This window comes from Argiope bruennichi, chromosome 5 (genome assembly GCF_947563725.1).
Source record: "Argiope bruennichi chromosome 5, qqArgBrue1.1, whole genome shotgun sequence".
Classification (NCBI taxonomy): Eukaryota; Metazoa; Arthropoda; class Arachnida; order Araneae; family Araneidae; genus Argiope; species Argiope bruennichi.
The window spans coordinates 130,802,785-130,818,665 of record NC_079155.1 but is presented as its reverse complement, the minus strand read 5'-3'; the positions used below and the strand labels follow the sequence as shown (position 1 = coordinate 130,818,665).

At 27.5% G+C, this 15,881-nt stretch overlaps 1 protein-coding gene across 1 annotated transcript in view; it reads left to right on the top strand.

Annotated features, from left to right (window-relative positions):
* Positions 1 to 15,881, top strand: part of LOC129968161 (tether containing UBX domain for GLUT4-like) — a 51,520-nt gene that overhangs the window by 34,997 nt on the left and 642 nt on the right. The window contains exons 2-13 of the mRNA XM_056081982.1: positions 3,621 to 3,676; positions 5,884 to 6,087; positions 6,179 to 6,239; positions 7,565 to 7,635; positions 9,453 to 9,906; positions 11,842 to 11,899; positions 13,535 to 13,610; positions 13,696 to 13,844; positions 14,611 to 14,673; positions 15,038 to 15,087; positions 15,202 to 15,329; positions 15,713 to 15,876. Of these exons, the coding sequence (XP_055937957.1) occupies positions 3,621 to 3,676; positions 5,884 to 6,087; positions 6,179 to 6,239; positions 7,565 to 7,635; positions 9,453 to 9,906; positions 11,842 to 11,899; positions 13,535 to 13,610; positions 13,696 to 13,844; positions 14,611 to 14,673; positions 15,038 to 15,087; positions 15,202 to 15,329; positions 15,713 to 15,876 (1,534 nt within the window). The remainder of the gene's footprint in view (positions 1 to 3,620; positions 3,677 to 5,883; positions 6,088 to 6,178; positions 6,240 to 7,564; positions 7,636 to 9,452; positions 9,907 to 11,841; positions 11,900 to 13,534; positions 13,611 to 13,695; positions 13,845 to 14,610; positions 14,674 to 15,037; positions 15,088 to 15,201; positions 15,330 to 15,712; positions 15,877 to 15,881) is intronic.

Sequence of the window (15,881 nt, the reverse complement as noted above, 5' to 3'; positions counted from 1 at the left end):
CGATTGTTTAAAGTTTCCTTGACTGTTGGATGGTATGTTCTGGCCTTTTCGTTTTTAATTTTAATTTTAATGCTGTTTTTTTTTTGTTATTTTTGTTATTGTATTTTTACTTTGTTGTGGTTATATTTTTTTCTAATTTGTTATTTTGTATTTCCTTTCTGTTAAAATGGTATATCTCTTGAGCATAATTTCAGGGGATTTTCGGGTCACGAGGAATCATTATTAGACAATGTCTGTATGTCCTCATAGAAAAAATCCCTTTATTTGAATCCCTGCCTGAGGGTGACCCTTGAAAAAGTCTTCAGGCCGGATTCTTTTTTTAATATTTTTTTAATAATTTTTATTTGATTTTTGTTTTTCCTATTAACTTGATTCTAATACTTTTGTATCAATTCATCTGTGTTTTAGAAGTAGATGCAATTGCGCTCTCTAAATACTATGAAGTTCCTTTTTGGTTTTAGTTTAAATAGGTAATAAATTTTAGTTGCGATTTCGGAACTGTTTTGTTTCGTTTTCATTTTAGTTTCGTTTTCAAACTTTTTCTTACTTTAGATTGGTTATATATATATATATATATATATATATATATATATATATATATATATAATATAAACAAATCTCTATACGAACATTGAAAGTTTTTACAGCTACCCTTAATCCATTTCGCTAATTAATGGAGCAGCAAAATATTAGTAGAAATGCTCTACAGCAAGTTTGCCGTGTCACCAAAAACTACATTTAGTCAGAGGAAGAATAGATGCAAAAGAAAAAAGGAGTTGCTCTTCCTCTAAGGCAGAGGTTCCCAAACTTTTTTTTCTCGTGGACCACTTTCAAAGTTTTACTATTTTCGGTAGACCCCCTGCTGCTACATTTCTACTGTATTCCCAAAACTCCTAAAAAATATCACCCTAAATTGGGGGTGTTAAGAAGGAAAAGAAAGTAGCACATTTTCTTTTGTCCTATTTATAAAAATGATACTTGTGGTTATACAAAATTATAAACATTTATTGTTACAAACAATCAACAATTGACAAAAAATCAACAATGAACTCTGAAATGGAAATCAACAATAAAAAATAGTCATACTTTTAATGAGACGGATGTACTTGATGAATTGACAGCAAATTATCACTATTTGGCTTCAGTTTTGTAAGAAGTAATCTCAAATCTCCCCGTTCTGTGATGTTCAATCTGTTCTTTTTTTTTTTGTCAACAGGTTGGTAACGGCACTAAAACTTCTTTCGACAAGATATGACAAGGGAAACGCTATCCAAAATTTCCTCGCAATTTCCCACAGCCCAGGATATTTTTCGGGGATTTCTACCTGCAGCCAAAATGTTTGATAGTCTTTTTTAAATTTCACCTTCAGTTCCTCGTTGGTGCTGAGCTCAAGTAGCTCCTCTTGTAATACACATTCGCCTCTTCCGTTTCATCAAATGGGGTTATGATCCATGGTGGTATTTCCATCATCAGAATATCTTCAAATCTATTTTTGAAGTCACCATGCAGGGTATTTAAATGTTGAGCGTATGTCTGAATATCCTCATCAAGACATTCTATCTGTGACAAGTGCGGAAACTGGGAGAATTCGCGCCTACTAATATTTTGCTTCATTAATTTCAATTTACTAAGAAAAGCCGAAATTACACCATTTGTTTTTATTAAATTAAGGCTGTCCCCTTGTAACTGCAAGTTAACGTCATTGAATTTTATGAACAAATCTGTCAAGTACGCAATGTCCGCTTTATATTTGATCAGATTTTCTTTTAAATCTGGTGTTTTAGTTTCCAGACACTCTATCACTGATTCGAAAAGTGAGTAAAATCTCGATAAGCATGCACCTTTCGACAACCAGCGTACTTCAGTATGTAAGAGCAGTCGTTGGAAATCTTCATCATTTTCATCGCACAATAGTGCAAATAAACGGGTATTCAAAGCATTGCTTCTTATTTTATTAACTGCGTTAATCATAAATTGAAGCGATTGGTGCAATCTATCACTCAAATTTTTCGCTACAAGGTGTTGTCGGGGGATGACACAGTGAATTACAATTAGTCGTGGTATTATTCTTTTAAAATGGCTTATAAACCCACGATATCGCACGAACATGGCAGGAGCTCCATCTGCTGCCACCGAAATAATGTTTGTAAATGGAATAGATTTTTCTGTAAAAAAAATCACTCAGGACATTAAATATATCAGGAAACAAATGAGTAACGTTTTGTTCTTGGCATTCGTATTTATACTAATGTAGATTACAAGCACAGCGCAAGTCGCATTTCATCCCTTTGCAGGTCTAAACAAGCATCCCGGACGAGCGGGCGCACGGGCGGCACTTTGGAAGTCTCGACATGTGGTGTACACTTGTACTATTATCTATTGTTCTATTCAATTCTGTGTTTGAACTGAGTCTCGAATATTTTTGAGTACCTACCGATGCTACCTGCCTACGTTGATAGGTAAATCCAAGCCAAACTTTTTGTTATTTATTATGAAAACCAGAAAATTTTTCGTGGACCCCCACTTACAACTTGCGAACCCCTGTTTTATTTTCACGTCTATGTGGACCCCCGTGTGTTCTCCTATGGACCCCTGGGGGTCCACCTGGACCACTTTGGGAACCTATGCTCTAAGGTTTCACGAATAATCTCAGGCTGAATAGAAATGCACAAGCACTGGCGTCAAAAATAGATCTAATCGGAATCAGTTCAATTCATCTTGATTGCTCTTTCGATGCATTTTTGGCGAACACATATGGAAACACTGAATTTAAAAATAATTAAAAACAGTTGCTTGATTTTGTATATACACACGATGCTGCATCAATTTTGTTATACAGTGCACTTCTTTAAAAAAAAAAAAAAAAAAAAAAAAAAACCCTGATTTACTGCGAAATGTAAGGCAATTGGCAGTGAGGTTGAATGCACGGTCACATTAATCTTTTTAAATGTATGTTTGAGCCATTATTCGGATTGCCTCTTCTTCATTGCAGGAGGCCCATTATGCAACATTTACATGTCCATTATTTAATGAAATGTCATTGATTCTAAATTAAGGAAGACGATTAAACCACTGTAATGGTGAATGGCGTTTGTCATCTTTCATCCATTTGCAAGGAAGTGCAAGATTATGTAGAAAAAGTATTATAATCGAAAGATTCAGATTCGAGATTGTGACAAATCTCCACATTTCAGATCTCTCTGAATCCGAAAAACACACTTTTGGAATTATATCTATCTGTTGTCCTTCATTCTATGAACAATCTTAATCAGCCTCAAAATGCATAGGCAGAAAATAAAGGGCATGGGCGTAAGAAGTTATTGCTCGAAGAAACACAGAGAAGAAAATAGGAATCAACGCAAAACAGCGAGGTGATGTATCGAAAAGTTAACATATAATATATTATTATTGTTATTAAACACAGCATTTTCTCGTGGTTTTTTGAAATGCATTTTCTTTCTAGTGAGTGCTTTTATTCGAATTTTTTAATGTTTAAATTACTTTTTTTTCGCAGAGTGGCTTCTGGTATTTAATAAAAAGTTGCCTTATCAATAGAAATACATATTGCTTTTAATTAGTTATTTATATTGTTTTTTTTTTTTTTTTTTTTTTTTTTTTAGGTTTTGGAGGAAGCATGCAAGAAACAAAAGATCAATCCATCGGAATTTGAAATACGGTAACAATTTTTTTTCTCTTTTATAAAAGCTAGCTTTCAATTTCTTTCACATTTGTTTCTATAGAAGCACTGGTAGTAAAATTTAATTTGGCACATGATACTTGCTCTGCTTTTTCTGTTAACATTCTAAGTAAACTTAATCAACTCCATCGCATTTTTTACTGAATAAATTATTTAAAATTACCGATGGATCAGTCACAGTGGACAACAACGGTAAGTGGCGCATGAGTCATAATTTGATTTTTTCGCCCCCCCCCCCCCCTCCCACGATCATATTTGCTTTTTTAACATGACTTGAAAACACTGACGTTTTGCGCTCAGAATATCTCTCTATAACAGCCATCTCACCCAATTCCATCGCTATGCTTCTTGCATTATTCATTAATAATATTATACACACATTTCAATTATTATGGATTCTTCGTAATTTTTAGGAATTTTATCGCTAGGGTTAAAATTTCTATGGAGACGAGTTTTTTTTTACATCGTAAATCTTGGTGGTGTTAGAAACTATTTCTAGTAATAAACTTATTATTTCTACTGTTTACTATTAAACAAGATGTCTTTGTAAAGGCAAAAAAATTGCGGAAGATATTTTTTCAGTCTTTTATTAATATTAATCAGTAATCTTTATTAGTCACTATTCTTTGTAATGCATGCTTTTGTAGTGTACGAGTTTCTTGGATTATAATTTAATAATAATAATTATTATTATTTTGCATATTCTGTTTTTGAAGAATGTTATATAATTATCTCTCATTTTTCCATAAATAGTGATGTATATTCCATGTTAGTTTTTCCATGTTATTTCTGACAAATTAGCTTTTTCGGATAAAAGAGGGTACATTAAAAAAAAATTCTCCAGGCCCAATCTAGCTGTGCAAGTAGAGTACTAACGGGCTGGTTTCTTTTTCAAACTAGGAATTCATGTTATGAAGCGAGGGCATCCTTAGTGATATATGCTAAAACTTAATAACTGAGCCAAAAACGGATCTAAGACATTGTCGGTTTTAATGAAAAGGAAAAATAATATGAAAGGGTGAGATTAAAAGTTCGATGTGCGCTAGAATTACCACTCATCCGTGTAAATAACAACAATAAAAGACAAATTTTAAAACCCGTTTGGATGGCAGAATCGAACAACTTTAATGCTAATGATGTATGATAGTTATTAGTGATATGATATTAAAACCGCAATAAGATGATGTTAATGGCACTCTACTCCCCAAACTTCTATGCTGCATCAGAATGATGATGGTTGCCCTGTGACAATGCATTTGATATGCATCATACGATCGGACATCGAGACGTGGGCTTTAAGCATTTTTTTCATATCTGGAACCCCGATCTTGCCAATCAAGTTCCAGGGTGAGAAGTTTCAGGCTATAGCAGCAGCCACAAGCAGTTGAATGAAGAATATTCCGAGAAAACTAATTAACGCAAATTTTAAATTTTTATCACTAATATTATTGATTTCGATACCTTTATGCAGTAAGAATCCAATCCCAAAATGCACATTTTTAGATATGCCTGCTTTTAATTATACTATGTATTTACAAAGATGTTAGTGTTGAATTTATTATTTATGTTTTCCTTTTGAAGTGCATATACTTGTGGAAGCCATAAAAATCCCTTATTGTTGACTAAGCTCAATATTTAAATGAAACAGAGTTGAGTTTAGATAAGAATTAATTGATACTATCTTAAAACAATTATTAGGTTATTAACATTTGAGGCTTGCATATACTCTAGTAAAGTGAAATGTGGGAAAAGAGAGCATCAAAATTATGATGTGATGTTTTATAACTTTGTCAAGGATAATATTCTAATTTTGGAAAATAAGCAATTAAAAAAAGTCTTTGAGCCAGGAATGTTAAAAGGCTCAAGAAACAAGTGACTGAAGTAAAACAATGAAATTTGCAACATTTTTTCCTTCAATATCAAACCTGCAGTTATAAGATTTATGATGTAGAATTTTCCCTTAATTATTCTCTAATAAGTAGTGTATTCTAAAATAAATTGTGGTCCCAATATCTACTCAAAATGTAAATGTTTATTTATGGTACAGCTATGTATTGTTAAATCGGGATACACAGCTAATATTACTCTATAAATATACCTAGTATTTGGGAATTTTACAAAATGTGATGATGTATTTGATTTAAACGGTGTCATCTGAATTTATAATTTTTTTCTTTCTTATGCAGCCATTACAATAGAATTCTCGATTTGAGCTTACCAATTCGTTTTGCAAATATCCCAAACAATGCACAGCTGGAATTGCAACCCGCTTCACAGTCAAGAGCTGACAGTTTGGTTACTGTTGCTTTGCAGTTGGAATCCGGTGAACGAATTACAAAAGATTTCCCGCCTTCAGCAACTGTTTATGATGTTTTAGAACAGTGTTTGAAGTAATATTTAAATAATTTTTTTTTTATCATAATGTCTGGAATGACAAAAATTATCAAGATTTGTTATTATATGGTATTGTATTTCTTTCAGGTCTGAATCAATATATGTAGAAGAGATTGGAGAACCCGCTTGCATTTATATGCGTCAGAAAGTAACTTTTGAATGCAACATTATTCTTAAATTTTTACTAAGTAGATAACTCTATATCAATTTTGACAGTTGTTTTTAAAAAAAATAAATATCCTTTTTTTATTCTTTTTTTTCACACTGGAAAATACTACTGATATTAGAAAGATTAACAAAATTGTTTCTAAAGGCTTCATTAACTACATTTCATCTTTATCAACTATGCCAAGTGGAATCGAGAAATTTTATATTCTATCATAAACATGTCTCATCCTATAATTTACAAAATTTAATGACTTAGAAATATATATTTCGATTTTAACTCAGTTTTTAATAAAAATCAGTAGCATTTGGTTATCATCATTAGCTCCCAACATTTTAATTAGCTAACTATTAAATTGCTCATATTTCATCTAATAATACATTTTAATTGGAAATTTGCTCTTTCGTAAAATTTAAAAGTAAATTTCTACAAATGAATCTGAAAATCATACATAAAAAAGTAATAATTTCTATTTATCCAAAAGTAGTTAGTAATATAGAGAACACAGAAATAAAAAATGCTCAAATGCTATATAATTTAACAAATGTACTTAAATCATTGAATTTTGAAGAAATATTTATTATTCTCTTATAATTTTAACAATAATATTGTAAAAAAAAAAAAAAATTAAAATTCATTCTTAAGAAAATATATTTTAAATATATATATAAATCCTTAAATTGTTTTCTAAAATATATTTTGAATTTATTTAAATTCATATATAATCATTGCTTTTATGAATTTTCCATAGTTAGATATTGATTCCAACTTCTTACTAAACATAACCTTTTTTTTTTCTTCTTCTTTTCTCTTTCTTTATTTAATTCTACCACTACATTGAGTATCCACTGTTAAATATTTATATGTTTAAAGTTAGGTATGATAAAAAAAATGACTGAGTCATTCTATCAATTTTATTTAGATTTCTAAAAAAAGATAGAATAGAGTTAAAAAATTTTGTGATTTCTTATACATATGTTGAATTTATATTCATTTCATTGATTTATATTTTATTATATTATTTATTTCATACATAAAGAAAAATAAATTGATAGTAATTGAGTTTGTCTTCCCCCCCCTAGTTACAATTTATGATAAAATTCAAAAAAAAAAAAAAATGAATGCTTTTCTTGTGTAGGGAAGATCAATAATTATATTATGTTACTTGAATGTATAGAGAGATATGGAATCATTCTTTTAAAATATATTTTACTGTATTTTCACTTATTCCCTTTGTAAAAAATGATGGCATGATGAATAAAAGCTGAAATATTCAACAATATAATAATTTTAATTTTTGCATTTAGATTATTGGTGATGCTATTAAATCTACTACTCTTAGAAGCCTTGGTTTAACAAGTGGAAAAGCTATTATCAGGTATCTTTTTAAAATTTGTTTAAGTTGTAACTGTTTTTTCATTAATAGAACTTTAGATCATTGTTAAAAATCTTGGAAATTTTTGAAATTTAATTCTCGTATATATTTACTTAGATAAAAATATTTGCTGCTATTCCTTTTTTGTTATATTTTTTACTTTTGCCATATAATTTTGTAAACAATTGTATTAAGTATTTGTTCTTGCTTTTGAATTATTGAAAACATGCAAAAGTTTTATTAATGAATAATTGTTTTAAAATTTAATTATTGGAAGAGATGCTTTAGCTGTTTTTAAAATATAATAAATGCTTTTCAATTCTGTAAATTATTATAATCTTGAATTCTATTAAGAAGTTTTATTTTATTTGCTAATATATTATTCAGTTCCTGATGAGACATTTTATCAATTATATGTTATTTAATTAGGAAATGAAAGAAATAGAATGTTTAGAAATCATGGAATTATTCCAAAATGTTTAAATTTTAAGTGTGGGTTATTTTTTCCTAGAATGTTTTCAAAGCTTATAGGGTGTATTTCCGATTAAATGTTTTACTTATATATATATTGTTAAAATTAATTATATTCTAACCACTTAAATTTAAATATTTCAATGTAAGAATTAATTTTAACTTTTGAATAGCATTGCTTGCATCTGTCATCAGCAATTTAAGCTGTGCCATTTGAAGTGCCAATATTATGTGAAATATGTGTTTAAAACAAATGTTTGCTCAAGTAAATATAGAAACAAATCCCTTTTGAAGTTAAAATTGAACTTTTATGTAATAATAAAAAAATAATAAAGCTATCATTTAAAGAGAATAATAAATAAAGTTATAATTAAGTTGATATAATAAAGTTATCATTTCTCTACCTTTGCATATTTCCAGAAGATATATTACTTATATATTTCATAGATTAAATGTTCCTGTTTTTAAATTTTCTCTCGCCTTTCGAACTCAAACATAAAAACAATTTTATTTTAACTTTTGAATTGACTGAGTTTTAGGATTTTTCAATGCCTCTTAAAATTTGGTTTTTGCAACTTCAGTTATCTGATGTCAAGCTTGTCATGTGAAATTATTAGAGTCCATAACATTATGAATTCGGCATTTTTTCTTTTAATATTTTGTTTCCAAAATGAGATGAAATTCTATCATGGATGCATAAAAGTTTGTATCATGTTACCAATAGTCTTTAATGTCTAGAGCATGTCTCTTTGGTTATGGTTGCACAACTTAATTTCAAAATTGTCATAAAGATGAAATTTTTACCCTAATTGCAAGAAAGAAAATAAAAAATTCGTTTAACAACTAATTATTTTACTCCTATAATTACACACACATATACTGAACAAATGTATTGATTTTTTTTAAAGTTTTTAATTTATTATTCATTATTTTAAAATATTATGGAATCTCGAAATCACCACCCTCTCTCTTAAATAATAGATGTCTTTCATACTGAATAAAGTCACAATTAAATTATAAAAAATTCTGAAAGTATTAAATTAGTGCGGAAATGCACAAATGTACAAAATTCCAAGTTATGTATTCAAATTTTTTTATCTACAAGTGAATGAAATATCGATTATAAAATTCTATCCTCACAAACATGAAAAAAATGAAGTTAATTAAAAATGTCTAATGAAATAAAGATGCTAACCTAATCCTAATGCCTTGGTCTAAGATTAATAATATATATTTTTCCATTCTATAATTATATTTGAAATCTTATAGTTTAACATAAATAATTTTATTTTTCTGTAAATAATTGGCTTTTATACAGTGTTCATAACAGATTTTATTTTTTGTTTTAGATTATTGTACAGGAAACCTGAATTATTTGAAGAGCAAGCCCATGAAACTACTCCTTTAACTGCCCAGCCTCCGTTAGATATCGGTGTATGGGATTCCAAAGAATACAAGCCACCCGATTCTCCGATTCCAGAACAAATAAGAAAGCAAGCTCGTTTAGAAGATGCAGTCGGAGAACGAAACAGTTGGGTTAAACAATCAGAGGAAAAAGAAGTAGTGCAGGAAGAGCATACTGATCCTATGGATAACCTTGATAATGAAAATTCTTTAAAGGAAGAGGGTTGGCCTTCATTGGATGATGAAAGTTCTTTGAAAGAAAAAAGTTGGCCCTCATTCAGTGAATGTGATTCATTTCAAAAAGAAGAAAACTTACCTGAAGCAGATATTTCTGACCAAAAATCAAGCATAAGCTATGATTCAGAAGTACAGGATGAAGAAATTGGTGAAATTATCTATGTTAGTTGGCATTTTTTTTTTTTTTTTGCTATATTGATATAAATTATTATATTTGAAATATTTTATAACATGCTGAAAAATAAATAGTAATATAATGATTAATTGTTTTAGTGGATTGAGAGTAACCCCAAAACTTCATTTACCTTCTAATCTTCTGTAAGGTGTAAATTTTTTTAAAATTTCATTTTCCTTAATAGGACAATTCTTATTCAATTATTATTGGATTGTTGGAATTCATTCAACAATCCAATTGACAGATAATCAGTAAATGTATTATTCTTTATTTTCATCTACATTTTACTTTATATAACAAAATTAATTTAGAAAAAAAATTGTGTTTTCATTATTTTTCTTAATAAAACCAGTTATGTCTAATTTATTTTTTGAAAGTGAAAGAAAATTTTAAAAAATTAATGAAATTTAAATATTTTTTTTTTTAAAAAAAGGGACAAATAACAATTTTTTAAAATTCTTTATCCATACATTTGGGAATTTTAATTTTTTTTTTTTTTTTGCCAGGTCTTTATTTATTGTCTTCATCTTGTTTCTTTTTACTAGACAGAATCTGCCTTTTCGCATTCTCAGTTTTCAAGTTAGTTCACATATTCACAAGAAAAAAAAAGTAAAAAAAAAAACCATGTAAAGGTAAAGTAATTGAATTTAAAATGAAAAGCATGCTCTAAGTTTAGAAAAAGATTTGTAGAATTGAAGTTAAGAATGAGATGATTCTTTGGCAAGTATTTAGTGCTTTTTCTTAAATGACTTTCAATCTTTCTGAAAAAAAAAAAATTATATTACAGTATGGTTTGGCATAACATTTTTTTTTTCTTTTTCAATTTGTATTTTTTTCTTATGAAATATATCAATGATTATTTTTTGATAGGAATAAATATGCAAAGTTACTTATATAAAAAGTTATACGAAGATTCCTGAAGAGAGATGCGAGGATTCCATTGTATATCGTAAATCTAAATTAATAAAAGTAATACGTTGTTTTTAAGCAATTGTACTCAGCATAGCTACTCTATCATCTCTGTTATGAAGGCAATAACAATTATTTTCCATCTAAATGGAAAACAAGGCTCTTTTATGAACTTTTCATTATTAATCATATCTTGTGGCATTTCAATGATATAACTAGTTTCTGGTGCAGAGTAGTGCTTTTAAGATCAGAAGGTCACAGGATGAAATCTGTATTAGATGTGTTGCACATTAAATCAGGCTATGATTCAGGTAACTTAATTTATGAGAATTAGAAATTTGAGACTCTCATCCTTTATAACTAGATTAAAAAGTTTGTGGTCCAAACTTTTGGTGCTCAATAAAATGTTAACATCATTATTATTTCCTTTTAATTCCTCTAAGTAACTAGCATATTAAATTATATGTTCCTATTTTGCAATTAAAAGACCAACATTTTTACACAAATAGGCTGACAAAAATATTCAAAATCTTCCTTGTACTTTCAATTCCAACAAGTTTTATATTATACTGTTTTTTTCCCCCATTCATTCTTGCTGGATTATATATTAAAAGAGCAATGAATCAATTAAATATATTTATCAAAAATTATTTAGAAAAAGTAAATACTTAATAAAATTTGTATTCTTCAGTTTCAAAATAATTAAAATAATTTAAACTGCATAACACTTATCTCATAAACTATGATTATAATATTTGATTTTTGATGCAGAACACTCATTTATTAGAACATGCATGTTATAATAATATGAGGATTTGCAACTAGTAATTAAATGTGAGAAAGAATTTCAATGAAGTTTTTTTTTTTTTTAAATCTTGTAGCTGTTATTTATATTATCTAATGGAAATAATCCAATAAATATGTAGTTTAGATTAAATAAGTATATCATTATCTCTACTGTTTTATTTGTTGTAATCAATTATATATTAATTTGTTTGTGATTTTTATAACAGATTGGCAGCAGACATGCTGTTATATACAATTTAGATGATATTACAGAAGTGAAGAGAGGTATTTATGCTCCATATAATATTTGTAAATAATTAGTATTTCATGTTTATTTATACACCTGAATGTAAAAGATTGGAATAATTTTTTAGAATTCAAATAATGAGCTTTTTAGAACCAGCAGTGTTTTTGTCAAAAAATATGTTAAGAAAGTCATTCTGAAGCAAAATTTTATATAGCAGGAAAATTTTAGGCAAAATTACATATCAGGAAGTATTAAGAAATTGTGTAATTTATATGTTAAGGATTTTCAAGAAATGACAATATTTGATTTTATATTTTTCATCGTGCAATATTCAATGTATGCATCAAGGCTAAATTTTTATATGTCTTTCAAAAACTTAAATTTGATAAAAAAAAAAAAAGGGAAAAAAAAGTTGAAGCTGAAGCTTACTTGTTACCTATTTAAGGTAAAGAATATAAAATATCTTATAATGGACTACAACAAAAGGTGTATCAATATTTTTGTACCAAAAATGATTTAGTTAATGTTAGTATAAGTGAAGCAATTTTTCATCATAAAATTACAACAGATTATGGTGTGAATCTTTTTTAAATCTAAGGGAAAACATTACAGAATATGAGCATTTTCTGGGTTGATTTTAGACAGAGATTACTTCCTGTAGATTTCTGCAAGCTTTGCACCCTTTGAGCAATATGAATTAAACAGCAGGGGTGGTGAAGTATGAAAAATTTGAAATTCGGTCTTTATAAAAAATGATTAAAAATTAGTGTTTATGCATATATATAAAGGTACTAGGTGTTATTGAATACTTTTAACAATTCTTCCCTACCTTTCTAGATTCATATTTATACTTAGTATAATCTTTTTTCTCTGCAAATTGATTTAATGTTGACAATTCTTTTTTCTTATACATAAACTCTTTTGTGTATAACATTAATTTACTTTTCATCCTTTAGGTAACTTGGATTAAATTGGTAGCATGGAAATATATATTTAAAAAAGCCCAATTTTGAAGCATGAATATTTCATATGATACAAGATTTGGATTAAAAAAAGATTAAAAATTATATTTATACATAATGCTAGGATAGAATGTTTCTTAAATTTATATTTATAATTAGGAAAACTGTTTCTTTAGATTCATATTTATATTCAGTATAATATTATTTTATCCATAAAATGATTTAATTTTGACAATTCTTTTTTCTTAGCTATAAATGTTTTTGCATATAATATTAATTTCTAAAAACCTGCAGTTATACATTTAAAAAAAAAAGCTATTTCTGCACACACCCATATATGATGTTTATAAAAAAAACTAATTATCATCAATGAATTGGTTTTCTTATTCAAGTAGTTTTTATATTATATGTATTCTAGCCTTAATTATGGAACAAACAAGTTTGTAATTTCTATGATATATTAAAAATAAATCACTGTAGAATTGAATTTTAAAATTGTTAAAACAGTGTAATTAAAATTGAATGCATATATTTTTTGATATCCTGCCTGATCTAGAAATGAAAACTTATACAAAGATAAAGAATATTTTTTGTGAAGAAATAAAAGAACAAAATATTTTTTTAAATGCTCCTTACTGGCATTTAAAATTTTATTTTCTTATAAAATTAGTAACAGTATGTTAATGATAAACATATTTTTCTAATCTATAGCTGATCTTCCTGATGAATTTTTTGAGTTGACTGTTAATGAAGCAAGATATTTACTAGAATCATATAGAAAGGAAAGGTAAAGTCTCTATCTATTTTTTAAATAAAATGCTTTTCTACAAAATATGTTTCAAATTCTCAGCGTTTTTTTTTTTTTTTTATAGACTAGATTTGGAAAATCGACCATTATTAACCAAAGAACAAAGAGAAAGACAAGTTCTTGATAAATTAGCTCAATATAAGAAAACTGTTATTCGTATCTATTTTCCAGAGAGATTAGTTTTGCAAGCAGTGTTCCAAACTACAGAAACAGGTAATCTTTCAACTAATTCTGCCTGAAAAAGATACACCCTTTGTTTTTATTTTACATGAATTAATAAACATTATTGAAAACCTAAGGAGATATTCCAACTCTGTGTAAGCATCAGGATTAAATGAAAGATAGCATAGGCTAAAATTAAGTTGAAGATGGCCATCACCATTTGTGGCTTAATCACTCATGTAGGAGATACATTTCATCATTGGAATAGTAGTAAATCTAGCCCACCCATTCACATACTCACCAGGGAAACGAGAAGCTTACATATTCAACCATTAGTCATCCAGAATTTGTGGTGGTTTGCAATGATCACATGCAGATTAAAAGTTACTATTAAAATAATATATATTTTTCCATTACAGTTCCTGAAATTTCTATTTTAAGTTATTGACAATACTTGCAATTAATAATTAGAAGGAAAAAAAATTGGAAATATTTCTAATGTTTAGGCTGGCTTTAATATAAAATTTTGATTTTATTAATATTTCAAATTTGCCAATATGCATGCAAAATCCCTGTAGAAAGAACTTTATTAAAAATAAATATTTTCCTTCCCCCCCCCCTCCAAAATGGCATAAAAAAATCTAATAAATAATAATAATTTCTGAAAACACTTTTTTTTTCTTCTTAATTGTTGCTAAAATATAAGGATTTTAGTCTTATTACATCAGTGAACTACTATTGTGCTAATATAGAATAAAAATATTTTAATGTGCATTTATTTATTGTATTTTCTCATTTATATGGTTTTACTTTGCAGTTCATGATGTACAAGATTTTGTACGAAATTATTTAGAGGATAAGCATTTGAATTTTTATTTATGTGAGTAATATATTTCTTTTTAAATACATATCAGTTGATTTTTTATTCATTTATAATAGTTTATTCTTTCATTAAAGAATTCAACAATTGTAATTGTATATTCAATGATAGATTATATATATTGGGAAAAAAAATTTTCAAATTCATAAAAAATTTTCTTGAGTATATTTTGATTCTTAAGGAATTATATTTGATATAATTTTTTTAAGATAAACACAAGCAATTCATTTTGTTATCAATAAATAAAATATGAAAATTAATTACTTTTTAGATCAAACATTTTCTCCATCTCGTTTTTCCTTGACATGATGATTAATTTTTATTTCTTAGAAATTTGTTTAATGAATATAATTTTATATTTTAGATATTACTCCACCAAAGGAAAAGTTGGATCCTTCAAAATCCTTAATTGAAGCAAGTATTAATTTTTTTTCTCACAATTATCTGTTTTTTAAAATTACGATTAATTATATCCATTTTTAAACTTATAATTTCCTTGTATTTATGACTAAATTACATATCTTGCAGGCTATGCTGATTCCTGCAGCTGTTATTTACTTTGGTTGTGATGTCCAACTTCCCAGGTACTTAATGGGAAATTTAAGAGAGAAATTATCAGATCCAAGAGCTGCTGCTCTTGCAGCTTCAGAATCTAGGTATGTAATTATCTATCTCATAAAGATAATTATGATTTTCAAAATCTGTTCTTTTTTGTTATTTGCTGTTGACTAGAATGAATGATAAAAGTGTATAACTTTCATAATCATTAACACAAGGTAAAATTTTCATTACCTTGTCAAAGTTAATGAGGTGTAAAAAAAAAAAAAGTGCAGAAGAAATATTTGTGCCATACTGCTTGTATGGAGTTTTACTGAAGTCTGAAAACGTAGTAGACTGCAATACAGTTTTTTTTTTCTTTTTTTGAGTAAATTAAATAATAAGAATATCAGATTTTGCTGATATGTAAAAGTACAGTTTTTGCTTTTGGGAATTACGGAAAATTTTGTATTCCAGTAACAATAAAATCTTTTCTCCATAGGAAAGAAATTATTTCAAACGTACCTGAAGATACAATGCAGCAAGAAATAATAAACAGACCAGTTGTAGAATCTAGATTAAATAATAGTAATACTAATACAGTTCACCAACCTTATCAACCTCCAAATCAAAGCCAAGGGAAAGTTCCAAAGTGGTTGAAATTAAGTAAG